At 37.7% G+C, this 18,575-nt stretch overlaps 1 protein-coding gene across 1 annotated transcript; it reads left to right on the top strand.

Annotated features, from left to right (window-relative positions):
- Window positions 1-2,470: 2,470 nt before the first annotated feature.
- LOC145768952 (tolloid-like protein 2) lies at window positions 2,471-7,595 on the top strand. The gene is made up of 6 exons (XM_082580553.1): window positions 2,471-2,492; window positions 2,958-3,157; window positions 4,636-4,789; window positions 5,042-5,104; window positions 6,778-6,959; window positions 7,431-7,595. The coding sequence occupies exons 1-6, from the start codon at window positions 2,471-2,473 to the stop codon at window positions 7,593-7,595; spliced, it is 786 nt and encodes a 261-aa protein (XP_082436679.1).
- The last annotated feature ends 10,980 nt before the right edge of the window (window positions 7,596-18,575 follow it).

Raw genomic sequence — 18,575 nt, 5'->3', positions numbered from 1 at the left:
AGGCATCTTTGTTTTGGTGTGCTCTTCTATCACACTGCTGTCAACACCACGCATCACTGGGGGTTCCGTAACTGGAATATTTTGCCAGTCTATCATCTCAAAGTAATTTTCGGAACTGAACTGCAATATTGGCAGGGTGAATTTTTGCTGAAGAGTGCTGTGAGATGATAATATTCTTGAATTGAAAATTCTTCTCCATCCTAGTTACCTTACATACTCTTTGGTATCACATATCATTGCAATCAAAATGTTTTCAGGATGGGCATAAAACGCATTCCTCTGTAGTACTTTGTTAACGATATTGCGAGTTTTATTCGATAGCTTCTGAGCAGAGTGTAGAATTTTAAAGAAATGTTTTGGACCATTAGTGAATTTGCTTTCCTTTTTAATGGCAAGCCATACTGAAATGTAAACATTCATAATACAGTCCACAAGTTCCACCAATACCTACAGCTGACGGTTCGTTAGATGCAACATATAAACGTAAAATTCTATTGGTTGTGGTCAACCATTTTGAGTGGTTCATCATACCTGGACTCCTATATACGAAATGAATTGAAATTTGTCCCCTTTTCACTGCTTTGTGCATGGGTAGATATTTTTGGCCAGTGCTGAGGTCATTTTCATCAATTTCAATTTCTGGTGCCGGAACTGCTTTATATTTCACAACATCTGGTTGTGTGACAGTGGCTAACTGTTTTCCAATGGGCCCAGTGAAGCTATCAGGCCCGTTAGTATTGCCATCCAGTTCTTTTGTAAGATGCCTAAGAGGCAATTCATTACCATGGAGTAGGCATAATAACCATTGAAGTGGCTTTTGGAAATGATCTTCCAGGAGCTTTATCACGCCGCCTTTTTGACCTGTGTTTACTGCGGTTCCATCGCATCCAATTGCCATTACATTATCGTAGCTAATTTTATTGGATCCAAAATATTCAAGAATCCCAGTAGCTATTGACACACTAAAGATCCGTTGGCTGCAGTAACATGACCAATGAAATGAGAACTTGGCTCCTCTAGTAAAGTAATGACCTCTTCAACTGCGAAGTGTTTTCGAAGTCGCCCAGCAATTTTATCTTGTTTGATGGTTTGATCTTTTCGCCCATTAAAATATATGCTTTCCAATTTTAGGCACATGATACTCTCCATTTGAGCTGTAAAGCTCAGTTTTTTGTCGAGCGTCTCACTATGCTTTTATCTATAACAGATTGAGATTCGCTATCTATTACAATTCCCGCATCTTGTAGAAGTGATGAAGCAATAAGTGTTGCAGACCTATCTGAAATACCAGTAGGCTACGATCGCATGATTCCGCAAATACTACTAAACTGGAAGTAGCTTTTCTTTTTCTGGGGTTTTCCGAGGCAAACCTGGGCTGATAATCATAATCTCCGCAGCGTTCTTCATTGGATAACAAAGTTTCTGAGCTTGAATAAGAAGAGGTGTTTTTACCAATGCGCTACTTATGCCTGCTCCTGGGTCTTCACGTAAAGAACGGAATTGTTCTGATCTTGCGACTCTCCCTGAAAACGTTTAAAATTAGATTTTGAGACCGATTTATCAAGTTTATCAATTACCATTATGCGGGTTGTTTTTTGATCAAGAAGGAACGGTTGTTCCGTAACAGGGACACGATTTTCCTGCGGGAAAGTACATTGCTGAAAATTGGAACACTTACAACAACCGATATCAAATAATATTTGCTTTGCAGATTGATTTTTTCATTTGCTCTAAATTTTGCTGAAATTTAGGCCCACCTCTAGGCTTTGACTACAAAAGGTTATTCATTTTTTAATTGTAACTCTTTTGTCATAAAACATATTGGCAGTGAAAGAGTTTTTACAGAAGATAATTGAGCGTACTGCTTTAACACCAATTCGCCCTTTTGCGACAAGTTTGTTTATTGAGCAATGACAGAATTGCATCTCAAATTGGTGAAAATTCAGCATTTTGATCGTCGATGCGGGGTCAGTAAATCTTAAGCTTCGAACATGCTTTTACATAGGAAATTTCTGGGTAAACGGAAAGTGAAATTTTCCCTGGAAGTGTTTTTCGAAAAATTGAAAGTATGACCCCCCCGCGGGGGCAGAAGATGCACCCCCAAGCTGATGAAATTTTGCACACGTAACTTTTTTATGCATGTGCCACTTTTTATGACTAGCCGTTTTTGAATTTCAAAAAAAAGTCAAAAACGACCCACCCTAGACTGCATAGTCACATTTATCTTATAATTTTTCATTTTATGTGTATTACAGATTTAAGTAAAAACGTTTGAATTTATTTTTTAATTATGTTATATCTCTTTGTAATAAAACATGTTAAACCCGCTAAGGTTACTTTGTTATACTTTAAGTTGATTGAGCAATGAGTTGGATAAACATCATTTCAACAATTCTAGCAATGTTCACTTCTAGTTTGATAAAATTTAGTGATTTTTGCAGTTGAAGAAAATGTGACTGTTGCGGAAGAAATGTCCGGAGGTTCGTCGGAAGGTTTGTTTGCAAACTTGACAGTCTGTCTGTACTTTATCAGTTACCAATCAGTTATATAATTGTGCCAGTAGGGCGTAATTTTGTTCAAAGTTTAAGGTTATTAAAGTAAAAATGCAGCAGAACATCACAATAAATAGGCTACTAAATCCCAGCTTGAGACATTGATACGATACAAAAGGCAACTTTCGCTGGCATGGAAGCAGTTGTGTGGGTGTTCTCTTGCAAACAATAGTCTTTTATTAAGCTGTATAGTGTATATGGTTGAAATTACAATAAGTAGTGTAATACTTTTTTATAGTTTGTCATAAAAAGTAATGCAACAAATAAATTACATAGCCGAATTAAGATTAATTTGGTCTATTAGTAGGTAGTGTTTACAACGTATCATAATTAGCAGTATACACTACACAGTAGTCAGTACTTGTACTTGATGCCAATTAACAAATTAACTTGCACTGTGTTAAGATGGATTCTTTCCCTCTTGCAAGAATCTTACTGTTGAAATGCCAGAAATTGGTGACACTGAAGTACTTTCATCGCCCGACTGGCCGAAAGACTATCCAAGAAATTTGGATTGCAGTTTGCGGATTGTTGGTCATCCAGAGTCTATTATTCTTGCTCATGTGCTTTCATTTACAACCGAAACTTGTTGTGACCAATTGATGGTACGGTAATTTGGTAGAAGCATCAAAAATAAACTCATAATATAAAATTGAGTAACCTTTATATTGTATGACAAAAATCATGAATTGTAATCGGATGTGTTTTCACAGCAGTGGAGGATCTAGGACAGAATTAGGTAGCACTATACTTTCGCAGAAGAAAAAAAATAGACAATATTAAGGCTGAGTTCCAAACTATGACGAATTAAAGTATGGATTTGGAGAGGCGGTTAACCCTCACAAGAATTGACCAATTGTGCCATGTTGTGGCGGCTTTTTTTGCACTCCTATGCCTATTAATGTTTTTGCTGACAACATTGACTTTGTATTTTATGATTATAAAATAAAGGCAAGATTATGTCGCAGATGTATTTGACAGTTTTGCTGTAAAATTGAAGTTAAGTTTGGTTAATGCCAGTTGAGCCATGGTCTACCAAAAGGTTCAAAAGTAGGCTATCATTGGGCTGCCACTGCATTTTGGATAAATTTTTATTTCAGTGTTAAAAACATCTTTTCCTATCGCTGCGCCCTTTCTCAATATGATAAGAAGCTTCTAGTTTATAACTTATTTTTGTACTACGTGATAAACAACTATTGTAGAAAATTACCAGGGCAAGATTAGTCACATCACTATTCGCATCTTAGAACTTACTTGCATAGCCTAGTCCTGTCATGATCGCGTGAGTCTTTGGGTTTGGAGTTTTATTCTTTTACCACCCATGTTGGCGATGTGCTTCCAGACCACACGGATGTGTCTCGTTTGCTACTTCATATCTCTAAATGAAGAGTAAGCGCCTGACTTAATGTACAAATTTTAGTTTCAAGTTTAAATATACACCACGTATAAGCTTAAGCTTTTTTGATGAGAATAGAGCTATTTTAATAATTTACTGATACAAGATGTTCTTCAATCTACCTCGATTTTTACCTGAAAGAGGTCAACAGTTTATGAATTAACGTACGAAATTGGAATAAAGATTTTTTTTTAGTTGCATTTTTATGAAGTTTTGTGTTACCAAGTGACTTTTCTCTCCCTTTTAAATTTGTTATTTTGTTAAGGTTTAAGATAGAGAGGTTTCTGTGATTGCAGGTTATGTTAATATAATCTAATTGGATCAAAGTTTTATTTGCTCTTTATTCTTAGGAGAGGCATTGGACAATGCACCCACTGGATCCGTTACCGCCTATACACTTTATAGATAACTTCACAATAATTCAGAAATTCTACACTATATTGTTTCGAATCCTCTGCAATAATATTTGAAGTCATGCCATGTAACTTTTTTACACGTTTTCTTAGGCAAAGCCAAGCTAGCACCTTTGGGAAGGTCACTCATATTAAAGAATTCTTCTTTAGGTTTTAAGGAAACCTGTTTTGTATAATTTTATTCTCGCACCACGAGAAATATTGGGGCTTGAAAGTTGTAACAAATTTTAAGCGAAGAAAGCGTAAACTCCATAACCGGTGTTGATTGTTGTAGTTTGGCAACGAAAGTGGAGCTGTAGTGCAAACACTGGCAGGGTATGTGAGACCTGGCACACAATTCTTTTCGTCAAGCAACACTCTTCTTATTGGGTTTGTCACTGATGGAAATGAACAAAGAAGCGGCTTCTCAATAAAATTTACAGCAATAGGTAGGTAACCAAAGCTACGAAAGAATAATTATGGCGTTATAATAAACAATCTGTTTACTAGGACAGTTCTGCATTAGTGCTGGCAAATACTGAGTTTGACTTTTTTCTAAATTATATTTCTTTTTTAATGCTGCGTGAACAAGTGTTTACATTAATTAAAGTCTTTTTTACACTGAACTTTCATTTATTAATCGTACCAAAGCAGCAAGATGTATCGAGTTTGGATCGTTTGTATGGAATGTTATTTTACAGATCCATCTCAAAAAGAAGAATATGAAAATCTCAATCAAACATCCCTACCAGACAACCCACCGCGTGAGTATTTGATATCACATATTATTTGATACCACAGTATTTAATGATGTCGTTTAAAAAAGCTTTTCGAAATGATATGCGGTACTGTTTAATTGGCTGCCTGCCAACATAAAGCTCTGCCACTAAAGTGATTACAAAATTGCACGACAATGCTTCAAGTTTAAAATCTTGTTATGCACAATAAACAGCATTGGCAAATGACAGCTCTTCACAAAAAACAAAAAAAAATTGAAAGGACGCTTGCCCACAAATAAGGCAAGTGACGGCGACTAAAACTATCTCTATATTTTGAAGCTGTAAATTTTGAAACAGCCAACCTCGCTGATCTGGGTGGTATTATAAATTCAAAATGTTTTTCAGCGACAATGCAAACCTGTAGTGCAGGGTGTAGGTGTTGGGCTTCAAAAGAGCTTACAGAAACGAAAAGAGACATCTCACAAGGGATCAATTTTTTGATAATGGGTTTTTGCTTTAAAAGTTTTAATTTAAAGTTACATTAGGCTAATGTAATTATTTAAATTAAAAATCTCCATCACCTTGCTCGATATCATTAAGATTATCACGCGGGTAGGCTACGTATTTAAATAAAAGTATATTCAAATTATTCAAATACATGTTTTTTCATATAGCCCAGAGGTGGGCAAACTACGGCCCGCGGGCCGCATGCGGCCCGAAACAACTTTCTGTGCGTCCCGCGAAAGCCTGAAGCAATTATATAGAAAAAATAATTCTAAAATCGCTTGAAACTTTTAATTACTACAAAGACTTAATTAAACCTTTTCTTCATATGCTTATTTCATCTTGATAGAGATAAATTGTAGTCTTTTTGTCGCATTGTAGTAGTTTGTTTCCCCAGCCACATTGTGATCTTGCATGAATGCATGTTCATTATTAGTGTCAAAGCAGTCATTGCTAAACAGCCGATTACGTCACAATCGAAATTTCTGACTTCGGCCTGTCGCATCATGAAACTTCCTTTTTCGTTTTAGTCTTGGATCAAGGCCAAGACTCTTGGTGTTGGTAGAGAGAAAAGCGACAATTGCGACAGTTTTTCTGATTATGTTAATTCGCTCACAGATGTGTTTTGTTTAAATCGCTCAAAGTGTGTCTGGCAAAGTGTTATCTTGATGCGGGTTGTATTCAAATAAATAATTGAGACAAACATTTTTTATATCTTTTATGCAACACGTGTACTGTATATAAAATCTCCGTTTCTTTCGTCACTATAAAAACAAATAAAAGCTTGTGGTTTGACTATTTTGGACTTTATGTTAATACATACTGCGGCCCTCGAACAAATTCAGATTCTGAATGCGGCCCTCGAGATAAAAAGTTTGCCAATGCATTTATTAATAAAAAATGATGAGAATTCGATTGAGATGTGGTAGGCAAGTGAGCGTTCAAGTAAAGTGTTAAGATTGTTGTTCATGTTATTTAGGCTACCGCAGATTTATCAATGCTTTACAGTAGTCTGTTATTTTTGTTTTATTGATCTGCTGAGTCTGTTTGACTGAATGATATCCCATGTATATTGTATATCTGCATGATGTTTGTTACTTTAGAAGTTTCCATTATAAAAATCATTTTGAATACACAGTACACACCAAAATACCAATTGTATGTAAGTGTAAATGAACAGTGTTTTGTTAATGAAGTAACTGACCTTATCTTAGAATCTTCTTGTGGAGGCGAGGTGAATGCTACTAACGACTATCAGTACATCACTTCTCCTGGTTATCCTTTGCAATATCCACCACATGAGCGATGTATTTGGATGATAGTTGCACCTCCAGGACTTTTCTTAGAGCTTTCGGCAGAATTTGTGCAAGTGGAACTATGCTGCGATTTTCTCCAGGTGATAGTCTGGCAAGGATAAACTGGCAAAACAACAAAAACGAAACGCGATCGTTTCAAAATTCTAAGCAGGGTGACATACAAAACTAAGTGGATTTCTGCGCTGCATTGTTTTTTCCACACTGTTGCCAATGTTCTTATTAATATCACATCAACGAGCACACGCTGCTGATGATAGAGCGTAATTTATAGAACATCGCAGTTGTAAAAAATAATTCATTGACTTTATAGGTTTTGAGCTTTAAGAAACGAACAATACAACTTTATTAGGATACAACAAGCAATTAGAATTTGTCAAGGCGCTTGGTTGTTGTTTTTGTTTCTAATATCCAATGCAATGTTCAAGCATAGGTCGAAAACGAAAATTTTTTAACTGAGAGGTGAAGAAATACAGAACCAAACGAACCAACTTGAAATTTTCCACTCGTCTTTCTGGCAACTTACAGTTAAAAAGTATGTTCTTGGTTTTCAGCTATCTGAACCTGATTCCGCGCGAAGAAATATACCAACCGGAATGTTGTACGTCACATCCGGCAACAAGCTGCAAGTTAACTTCACTTCTGATCAGAGCATTCAAAGGAGAGGATTTCGTCTGAAATATAGATCAGGTTGCGAAGTTTTAAGTTTGTATAAATAAAAACAACAGCAAGAAACCGGTTATTACGCCGTCCTAATGCACAATTTAGCTGTCACTAGCTGATATGCAAAGCTTTCTGTATTTTACCAGCAGTTGCATATTAAGCTTCTCTTGAAAGATATTATGAAGTAAAACAATGCTTTTTTTTAAATGTAATCTAGACATGCGCGTTCGTTGAAAGTGCTTTTGAGTATTTGTCATTAAAAGTATGGAAATAATAACCTTGGAATTTGTCGTAGAATAATTCTATGGTTTAAACCAAGGGTCACCAACCTTTTTTGCATGCGGGCCACTTTGGCACTAAGGAGAGCTGTGGCGGGCCGCACTAATAATATGTTAGGTAGGTTGACTCAATGCTAGAAAAGAACGCATTTCGTACCCAGTATCCAGCGTTACATGTTGCTAATATTTATGTTAGAATACTGCAGCAACAAAATCAATCGAATAACGATACTGTCAGGCCAAGCTCATTTTACAACACTTTTGACTTTTTTAACAATGCCTAATAAACGAGGTCACTTGTTTTGCGCATTTATAGCGAGGCCAGCGGTTTCATGAGAATATTCATCGCCAAGCAAGAGTGGTGTTGTCACTTCGCTTCACAAAAAATATCTTGCAATTAACAGTTTCAGTAAACAAGGAAATGTTTGACATATCGCAATACATACAGGCAACAATAGTGACCTGCAAACATATCAGCGAAAAATAGGCTCCAATAACAGGGAGAAAGAAACCAGGCACCATGAAACAAACGCTTGTGGAAATTCTCGAAAAAACGTTTCTATCGTAATACATGAACAGCGTTCCCTCTAAAAAAGCAATGAGTTGGTTTTTCATCCTTTTTGTGAGAGTCTATAAAACCGCCTTTCTTTGATTACACTATGTAACACAAAATTTGTCCTTGGGTAAAAACTATTATTTTCTGATTTAATATGGCCTAAATCAACAAAAATGAGCATCCATACAGTTCAAACTTCAGTTTTCACTTTATGAGATTCATTTATTGGATTTTCAGGCTAATTGTGCCTTTTTAATGCAATGGCTCCCACTATCTTTTTAAATCAATATAAAGAAGTTAAATCTAAGATTACTTATTGTTGTCTGTGTTGTCATTCTAAAATAATGACGATAAACGTTGTTTCAGAGATTGTTTAAATACATAAACAAAACAAAAACATGTATAGAACGCGATTTTAGTTTAGGTCACAAACATGATAAACGACCTAAAGGCCTGAATGCCCTGCTACAGGCCTTTGGTCAAAATTATTACAGAGCAAACTTATACGTCGTCAGAAGCACTTACAACTTATAACATAATTACGAAGAAATGTTTTTTTTTGAGATTGCCGATGATAATATAGGTTATCAGTTTTCTTTCATGTAAACGGTTCATATGTAGTCCTCCATCATACTTTCATTGTAGGCCAACTGGCCTTTATATAGCGTTCCTCGAAAACCTGATCAAATCTTTCATCTTGTTTCTCTGAGCAGTCGCCCTTTTTATCTTTGAATTGATCAAGGTGAGTATGTAGTGCGTGTAGTTTCAGTGTCATCCTGCATCGCATATTCTAATACGCATCCCTGAAGTTGATCAAAAAGCACCCTGTAGTTCTCTGTCTTGTGATTGCCCAATGTTAACTACAGACATGAAACAGGTCCAAGCTGTCTGTGAAACTTCAGACAGCATCTCGATCCGGAAAATAAATGGAGTTTATCAGTCGCTTCACTTCAGATCACGTAAATACTCCAGCTTTGGTTTTTGCATCTTGCAGTTTTTAAAACAGCTCTTTAATTGCTTGAATGCTCCACCCTCTGTAGAGTATCAGTATTTTTGTTGCATCTACTAGAGGTTGTTGTTTTACATTATAAGGTCCAATCTCATAACTGGTTCTTGGAGGCCAATTCCTCTTCTTGGAGTGAAAAGCTGTGTTTCTGCTATCCCAGAGACAAAGACAGCATTGAAACTTGATAGAACCACTCTGAAGCGCCATTATGAAGGCCACTATCTTGAAATCACCAACAACCTCCCAATTGTAGAGGTCCTACTTCAATGCACTCATCACGATTTTGATGTTTCAATATTCTTCCTTCATATAAACTGAGTAAGCCGGAAAAATGGAGGGGCACTTGTCTGCATTACTCAGCAATGCAGCTGTGAGACTTCTAGATGAGCTGTCGATGAAGAGCTTCCACTCAAGGATTGCAGGAAATGCCTATTTAGCCTGAAAAAGTTCTTATATATCATGGCAATAGCATAAACTGTCTTTAAATGTGTAGAACACTGAAAAACTTCTTTGTGAAATAAGTTGAACACTGTCATCTAAAAAGTCCCATTGCTCTATTGTAGAAATGAGTAGCTCAGCATTGGACTTTGTCAATGACAATTTTCCGACACTATTGTTTATATATTTTTTTATTTGTGGTAGTAAGGACACTTTTCACCAGTAACTCGGAGTTGAAGACAAGACAAACACACTGTGTAGGGTTGCATCTCGCAAAGCAGTAAATTTGAATAAATTACTGTCACTGCCGCTTCACAAATAAATAAATTGCAGTCACTGGCTCTTCACAACCACCACTGGCATTCAATCTATCTCCTAGATGGCAAAAGGCATTCACTGATTCTACTTCGTCATTCAGCTTTTCAACAGGACTAACCATTCCTTCAATCTTCTTGCGTCTTTCACATTCAAAACCATCTCTGGATCTACAATTCTACATGCCACTCTCTTCATCTTTGCACAGCACATCTTCCGTGCACCCACTTCCTGCATGTCGTACACTTCAGAATTTGCCATCACCTTTCTTCCACATACACCACATGGGTCAATTTTGCTCATTGTGATTTCCCCTTCCGTTCCACTTATTACAACTTTTGTCTTTTTGATGTTGACACGCATACCTTTACATTGAAGAGACTCCTTCCATTTCTCAAATTTCTCTCTCAGATCTTCCATTGTGTCACTCAACAAAACCAGATCATCCGCGTATAGTATCTCCATCAATCAATCTTCTCTTACACATTCGGTAAGCACATCAATCACAATGGTAAAGATCAGAGGAGAGATGACAGAACCCTGGTGTACACTCACCTTCACCGAAAACTTGTCTGAGAAGGCAGATCCAAGTCGAACTCTTGTCTTTGCATCGTCATAATGACTCATTATTGCTTGCACGAGTGCCTCTGGTATTTCTTTTTTCTCATTGCCTATTCCATCACTCTTCTTGGAACTCTATAAAACGCCTTTTCCATGTCCACAAAGCACATGTACAAGTTCTTTCCCTTGTCCCGATATACCTCTTGCAACCTTCTCAAAATAAAAATAGCATCTGTCGTTCCCTTCCCAGGCATAAATCCACTCTGCACCTCGTCCAGTTCACCACAGCTCTTATTCTATTCTTCAACATCCTTTCCACTACCTTTACTGCATGCTCTAACAGTTTTATTCCTCTATATGACCCAAAATTGATTACATCACCCTTTCCCTTGAAGATGGGTATCACCACGCTCGTCTTACATTTATTTGGCATTCCTTTTCCATCTAACACATGTTGGCTGATTTCCTGCATTGCTTTCAATCCTGTCTCTCCACTTGCGCGTATCATTTCCACAGTGACTTCAGATAGTCCAGGAGCCTTCCCCAATTTCATTTTCTTCGTTGCTTGCGTCACCTCCTCTCGAGTTACTCTCTTTAATGGACCTGCTACCACGTCGGCTTCCACATTTTGATCCCAATCGTTTTCCTCGTTCATTATAACCTCCATGTGTTCTTTCCAAATTCTTCCACGATCTTTCTCACTGAAACCAAGTTTTCCATCCCTTCCTTTAATACATTGTCCACCATCCACATCTTTCTCATCCCGCTTCAGAACCTTCATAAACTTCTATACTTCGTTTGGACTGTTTTTTTAATTTGATCGTGTCCTGCTCAGTTTCTTTCTTCATAACTTTTGCAACTATTCTCTTTGCCCGATTTTTCAATTTCTTGTACTTAATCTTAGTTTCTTCTGATCTATTTCTGCACCAAACTTTATATGCGACTTTTTTCTCCCCAATTACTTTCCTCATTTCTTCATTCTACCACCACGTATCTCCTCGATCCATCCTGCCTTTTGTTTTCCCACAAACTTCATCGCAAGCTTGCAGAACTTCATTCTTGAAAGATCCCCATGGATCAGTCACATCGTTATGAACAAGTCTTTCAGCTCTCCTTTTAAACTTTCTCTTATGTCGGCATCTTCCAACTTCCAAACTTTTCTTCTGATCACTCTTTTTTTATTTACCGTTTTCTTCAGACCTTTCTTGTCCAAGTCGATAACCACCAATCTATGCTGAAGTTCGCATGGTATCGCTGTCACATCTTTGAATTAGTTTTCTGTTTTTCCTGCATACCAACCCAAAGTCAATTTCAGTTTCATTTCCACCTGCATTGAAAGTTACGTTTTTTCCTTCCTCTTTCTTAATCCAGGTATTAGCAACACACAGGTCCTTTTCGTCACAAAACTCAAGTAGTCGCCTTCCATCGCGATTCTTTTCTCTCACGCCAAACCCTCCATGGACACCTTCAAACCCATCAATTTGTTTGCCAATGTGCCCATTAAAGTCTTCAAGACAAGAAAGTGCCCATATAATTCATATGGCGTATGTGGTAGAAGAGCGAGGGCAAATTCTATAACACTATGTGTACTTACAGAAGTGGGCACATGGAAGATGTGCAAAAATGAAGAGGGTGACATGCAGATTCGGAGAATGTTTTGAATGTAAAAGATGCAAGAAGATTGAAGAAGGAATGGTTGATCCTGCTGAAACACTGAATGATGAAGTTGAATCGATGAATGCTTTTTGCTATCGAGGAGATAGGTTAAATGCCAGTGGTGACTGCAAGAGTAAGGAAGAACTGTCTGTAAGAGTAAGTCTGTAATTTCAAGCACGGAATTAAATTGTTGGGATACAATGTGTGGCATGGATTCATCCAACCGGATCCAGAAAGGTTGCAACCTTTGGTAGAACTTCCTCCACCTATCAACCAAAAGTAGGGTTGAAATATCCTGATATCGGTTAACCGATTAATCGGTTAACCAAGGCATTTTCACCTATCTGATATCCGGATAGTTTTTTGTCGGTTAACCGTGTAATAAAAAAGTAAAAGTATTACTGTGTGTTGAGTGTTTTACGCCTCTTTTGCAATTTTGAAATCCGATATTTTAGCTATGGGTGGCCAATAGCATCCCGCAGTTATCTACACTGCGATAAACGTGGTGTGGTGACTTCCCACAAGAGGTGAAAACTGCGAAGTCGGCAACATTAGAAGAAATATTTCTTAGAAGTTTTGATTGATCCAGACGGCGGCTTTTAGCGCTGTTATGACGTCACTGCAGTCTGCAAGTCTTTCTATTAAGTTACCACACGTACTCACCTCACAGTCCAAAAGTTAGATAGACGCAAAACGCAGTGAAAGAAGCGTGAGATAGAACGGTTTGTAAAAGTGGAGAAATGCATCACATTGGCTCTTGTTGAAGTTAATTCTCCCATTATAATCACTGAGAGGGAAACAAAGATGTGGTTAATGTCCTTGAACCTGTCAAACACGCAGTAGATGCACTTTGCAGAAGAGATTCCACGCTGCTGACAGCTGAACGAATTCACGATTTTGTAGGCCTACTTAAAAACTCTTTCTGATACTGATTCTGCGTTTTCAGAATGTCTCAGATCTTGCCTTCAGACCAAAATCAAAGAAAGGCGAGACACGTGTCTCACTCACCTACTTGAATACCTGCATGATTCCAGATTTCTGATGGATGATAAACTTGACACGTTTGGTGAATTCGGAAAAAGAAGCAGGGCATACGCTCTTGCAGCAACCCTATTGCAAAGGTTACTTGGAGAGGTTGCAAGAGATCCTGAACCTAGAGTAGAAGATGAAAGCAACTCGGTATCAACTACTTCTGCAAGGGTAGAAAGAGGGCCTACATATTTGAAGGAACAACTAGAGCAAGCCATCATGTCAACATCTGTTGCTGCTAGTGCAACTCCACCTTCCAAATCCAATACCATGAAACTTAGCAGAAGGACAATCCGAAAAGAATGTGAAGTCTATGAAGCAACAGCAAAACGGCCGGCCAATCTTCAAATTCGTTATGAAGCGCTGCTTACCATTCAGCCCACTTCTGTAGAAGCAGAAAGAGCATTCAGTGCATGCGGGCTTTTTGCTACAAAACTCCGGTCTCGTCTAAACGATTCAACTATTGATGCGTTGTGCTTTATTCGAAATGCATTGCAGAAAAAATAAGCATTCGATAGTTTTCCTTTTATTGTGTAAACATGAAACAGAGTTGAACCATTAACTTGTAACTGAGTTGCTTGTAAGATAACATGTGTATTTTAGTGGTTAAAAGACTAGATATGCTGCGACAGGGTAGCTTTCAGTGTTCCTTCCAATACCCGGTTAACCGGATAATAAAATTGCCAAACATCCGTATATATCCGTTATCCGGATATCAAGCTTTTACAACTATCCGTTCAACTCTAACCAAAAGGAACTGCGTCGTGTGATTGGAATGTTTGCATACTATGCAAAGTGGATTCCAAAATTTTCAGACAAGTTTCATCCGTTATCAGAAACGAAGAGTTTCCCACTTAATGCCGAAGCCCTGCGATCTTCTGAAACCCTGAAGAAAGATCTACTCGCAGCTTGCCTAGGCAGTATTGATGAAAGCTCTCATTTTGCAGTAGAGTGCGATGCTTCTGACTTTGCAATAGCGGCCGTACTGAGCCAGAGAGGGCGTCCTGTGGCTTTCATGTCTAGAACGTTATCAACCAGCGAAAAAAGATATCCTTCAGTGGAAAAGGAAGCCTCTTCAATAATGGCAGCGGTCAGAAAATGGTCCCACTATCTCCATGGACAAAAATTTACATTAGTAACTGATCAGAAATCCGTAGCTTTTATGTTTGATGCCAACTAAAAGGAAAAATTAAAAACGCTAAGATTCAGTTATGGCGGATTGAATTGGGACAGTTTTCTTATGACATCTTCCATCGTCCAGGAGTTGAAAATGTAGTCCCTGATGCACTTTCAAGAAATTGCCAAAAGAAGTACTGTGGTGTTGCTGCATCACTAACGAGCCTTGCTGATATTCACAGCTGCTTGGGACACCCAGGAATCATCAGGCTAAACCACTTTGTTATGTCAAAGAATTTACCTTTCTCAATGGAAGATATCCGCCGTGCCTGTCAGTAACGTCGCACCTGTGCTGAAGTAAAACCACAGTTCTACAAACAAGAAGAAGGCAACCTCATTAAAGCTACTCAAGCATGGGAAAGAATCAGTGTAGACTTCAAAGGTCCCCTAAAATCATCTAAATCTCCATATATGCATATAGTCGATTCCCATTTGCTTTTGCTTGTAGCAACACTTCAACAAAAACAGTCATCTTTTGTTTGTCTTAATTGTTCAGCATTTTTAGTTTACCCGGCTACGTCCACAGCGACAGAGAGGAACCGTTGTAATCACTTCAGCTGAATTGAAATATTACCTGCACACAAGAGGTGTGGCAACCAGCAGAACGACCCCGTACCATCCAACAGGAAACTCACAGTGTGAACGCCTAAATCAAATATTGTGGAGAGCAATCAAGCTCATTCTCAAAACGAAAAAGTTATCTGAAGAATCGTGGGCAGATACCTTACCTGATGCCTTACATGCCATAAGGTTCTTGGTATGCACTGCTACCAACGCAACACCACATGAAAGGTTTTTTGGATTTCCCAGAAGATCAATGTTGGGAAAAGCTTTGCCTACTTAGCTACTTTCCCCAGGCCCGGTCATGTTGGCAACAACATAACAAACCGGCGCAACATTGTTGCGCCGGTTTGTTAGAAATAAAAGTTATCCTTTATGCGATGAGGTAGAATTGCTTGACGTAAATCTGAACTTTGCAGAGATCCGCTATAAAGATGGCCGTAAATCTACCGTTTCATTGAACGATTTAGCTCTCTGCCTACCTAACGTCATAAACTGTCCACAAAGTACGTCCGAAGATGATGTCAGTAAAGAGTTGTTGATACCTCCTGGCCCGGATTCTGAGACATCTGAGAATTTAATGAATTTATCTACCGAGAACACTGAGAATGTGCCGCTGAGGCGTTCCCAAAGAGAGAGAAAAGCATCAGACAGATATGGTGACTTGGTGCCTCATTGAATTGAACTCCTGGCTCATTGAATGCTGAGCGTACAAAACTGGAACCTTGTGTTTCATGTGTGGTACCCTGCGTGGTGTATATTTCGTAAGCCCTTGTAATAGTTTAAGATACTGCTGTTTTAAACCATAAACAGATGAAACCAAGCAACCACACGGCATTTAACATAATCACATGTTAGCCCTTTTCAAGTAACAAAAAAATAACTGATTTTACATCTACATTGAAATAAATAACTGATCTACACAATAAATTGAAAACGAAATGCATAAGAATGAAACGGCAAAGCAGAGGTGAAAGGCACATTACATGGCGGTTAATTCCGCGAGGCAAACACGCATTATATGATGAATTAAGAAAAGACGTTACGCAAATAAGAAGCACCTGCGGCAAACAACTGCGTATTGAGTTCGTTCGTAGTTTATAGTTTATGTTCAGTTTAATATATTGTGTTAAATGCCGTGTGGTTGCTTGGTTTCATCTGTTTATGGTTGAAGAAAGTGACCTCTTTACCAAAATTGCTGCTTTAAAATACTATAGCACTCGTTCTTATTTCAATCATCATCATTCTTTAAATCCTCATTTTTTTGGAAGGGCGAATGTGATGTATTTGAACTGCTGTCTGGTCGAAGCCCTGCTTAATTGCTTACGTCATAATTTTATGTGTGTGTGTGTGCCTTTGGTAGTTCTGTCGCACTGCTGGTTTCGTTTCAATTGTTCATCTGAAGTCGTAGAGTAGTGAGCAGTGGCAGTTATTTTGCAGAGCAGTTTTGTTAAAGATTTTCATGTTAAGTTATAGAGTTTAATTCTGTAATAATTATGTTTATGATAGTTTAATTAATATTCTATTTGAATTTAGACATAGCAATGGTTCAATGAATTAAAACCTTCTTAAGTCTATTAATATTTATCAATACATTCATCACAGTTTGGTTGTTTGAAATTCAGGGAATGTCGAGAGTTGCTATGTAGTAGAATTTTTTCATTGACAATAAGAGGAAGAATCTATATTACTTGCGTAAGATCTGCATTGAAGTGAGACATGGTGCTTATGGGAAAGAAGAAGAAGACGCGTTAGACAAAGAAGACGCGTGAGACCGATCGGTGTGTAGGCAGAGTTTGAAGGCGATTGCGGCTCTCGGAGGCGAATCCGGCCATCCTCGGTAACGTGAGCATCACCGGATTAAAATTGGAGTACAATGGAGAACAATAAAATCTGACGATAAAGACGAAGTTAAATTTATTGTAAAACGTTTTATATATTTGTGACAATGTTTTGTGATACATTTTGTGACAATTTTTCTTTATTTTTTGCAGTTAATGAAACACAAGTTCGACCAGGTAAGAATTAGACTTCGATATTAATACAAACAATGAGCGATTTCGATAATAATGAACCTTTCATACTATACTTAAATCTACACTAATAAAATGATTAATTTATCTCAAATTATGCAGTTCGTGTAAAAAGTTATTATTATTTTTTTTAGATAAGTGCGGTTTCAAGGAACACTTTGCCTTAGATGGGGTCGATAAACATCTTGTATCTCCTAATTATCCAGAGCACTATGACAATTCTCTGCAGTGCGTTTACACCTTCAAAGCTCCTGACAAAAATTACAGAATTCGCTTCAGACTGGAGTTTTTTCATACAGAAATTTGTTGTGACAAGCTGAATGTAAGCTACTGTACTGTAATGCTTGTGATCAAAACAATATTTAAAGAAATCCACGTTCTTGCTTTCTTGTTGCATAAGGTTATTTTTGGAGTTTTACAAAGAAGAACACATGAGTTATTCCCATAATCAAGTTTTTATTAGGATCGTATTGTTCATACTCCACCTTGATAGTTAATTGTGTACTGCAGCCTACTACTTGCCATGACGTCACTTCTTTTTAGTTGAACCTGCTTCATTTTTCAAATATTTAATTTGGTCACTGATTTTGATACATACCGTAGCTAACTTTATCTTCGCTATATGGCACTTCGAACATTATGACCACGTTAATATAGGCTACCAATGAGGTCTCAACCAGAGGTGGCTTCACCTTAAGTACATTTCTCTATTGCTTACTCTTCGTGTTTAAGTTATTAGTTACCTTCTGTGGAGTAGCTAAAAAGTAGTTTCTTTTATGATTTGCTGCCATGACTTTGACCCAGTGGTATGTTTAGTTTTATGACTCGAAAAGTGATTTCTCATCTGGTACTCCCGGCGTGTCCATCAGTGGTCCAGGCGAAGAGGTTTTAACTATTTATTCCAATACAAGTGTGGTGACTGTTCAGTTCATCTCCGACTTATCTGTCAATTACAGAGGCTTTGATATAGTATACACTGCAGTTGGTAAGCTTATGTATGAATTGCTGTTACGTAGCCAGTAAAGAAGTCTTATTACATTTGACCAACATCGGTAGACGTTTGAATCATTGTAAAAATGAATTTTGTTTTTTGCTTGGGGTTGGATACCAATTATGTGGATTTTCAAAGCAGCTGGATAGCGAAATGCAACAAATCTGATTAAACAAGCCAACAAATTTTCTAAAAATAACAACAAAATCGGTGAGCCACTTGATATCAAACTGATCATTGGTTTTCAGAGATTAATTAGTTTTGAACCTTTGTTCTAGACTTGTAGCCTACAATTTAGCTTCTTGGATTTTTGTTCCGACAATATGGACTTGAAACTTGAATGGAGGCTATCACTGAAATTTCGTTTTATTGTTATTATAGAATCATCTGACGTACCAACCACTCCAGTAAATGCTTGGACTCCACCACCTTCAGC

This window comes from Aplidium turbinatum, chromosome 4 (genome assembly GCF_918807975.1).
Source record: "Aplidium turbinatum chromosome 4, kaAplTurb1.1, whole genome shotgun sequence".
In the NCBI taxonomy this organism is placed as follows: Eukaryota; Metazoa; Chordata; class Ascidiacea; order Aplousobranchia; family Polyclinidae; genus Aplidium; species Aplidium turbinatum.
Note: the sequence above shows the minus strand (reverse complement) of the source record. Positions and strands in the feature narration are given on the sequence as shown.

Bases quoted from the DNA above. Each gene is read 5' to 3' on its own strand.
- LOC145768952 (XM_082580553.1), top strand. From the start codon at position 2,471: ATGTCCGGAGGTTCGTCGGAAG. The intron at 2,493-2,957 runs GTTTGTTTGCAA...CACTGTGTTAAG, and splicing joins GTCCGGAGGTTCGTCGGAAG to ATGGATTCTTTCCCTCTTGC. The intron at 3,158-4,635 runs GTACGGTAATTT...TGATTGTTGTAG, and splicing joins CTTGTTGTGACCAATTGATG to TTTGGCAACGAAAGTGGAGC.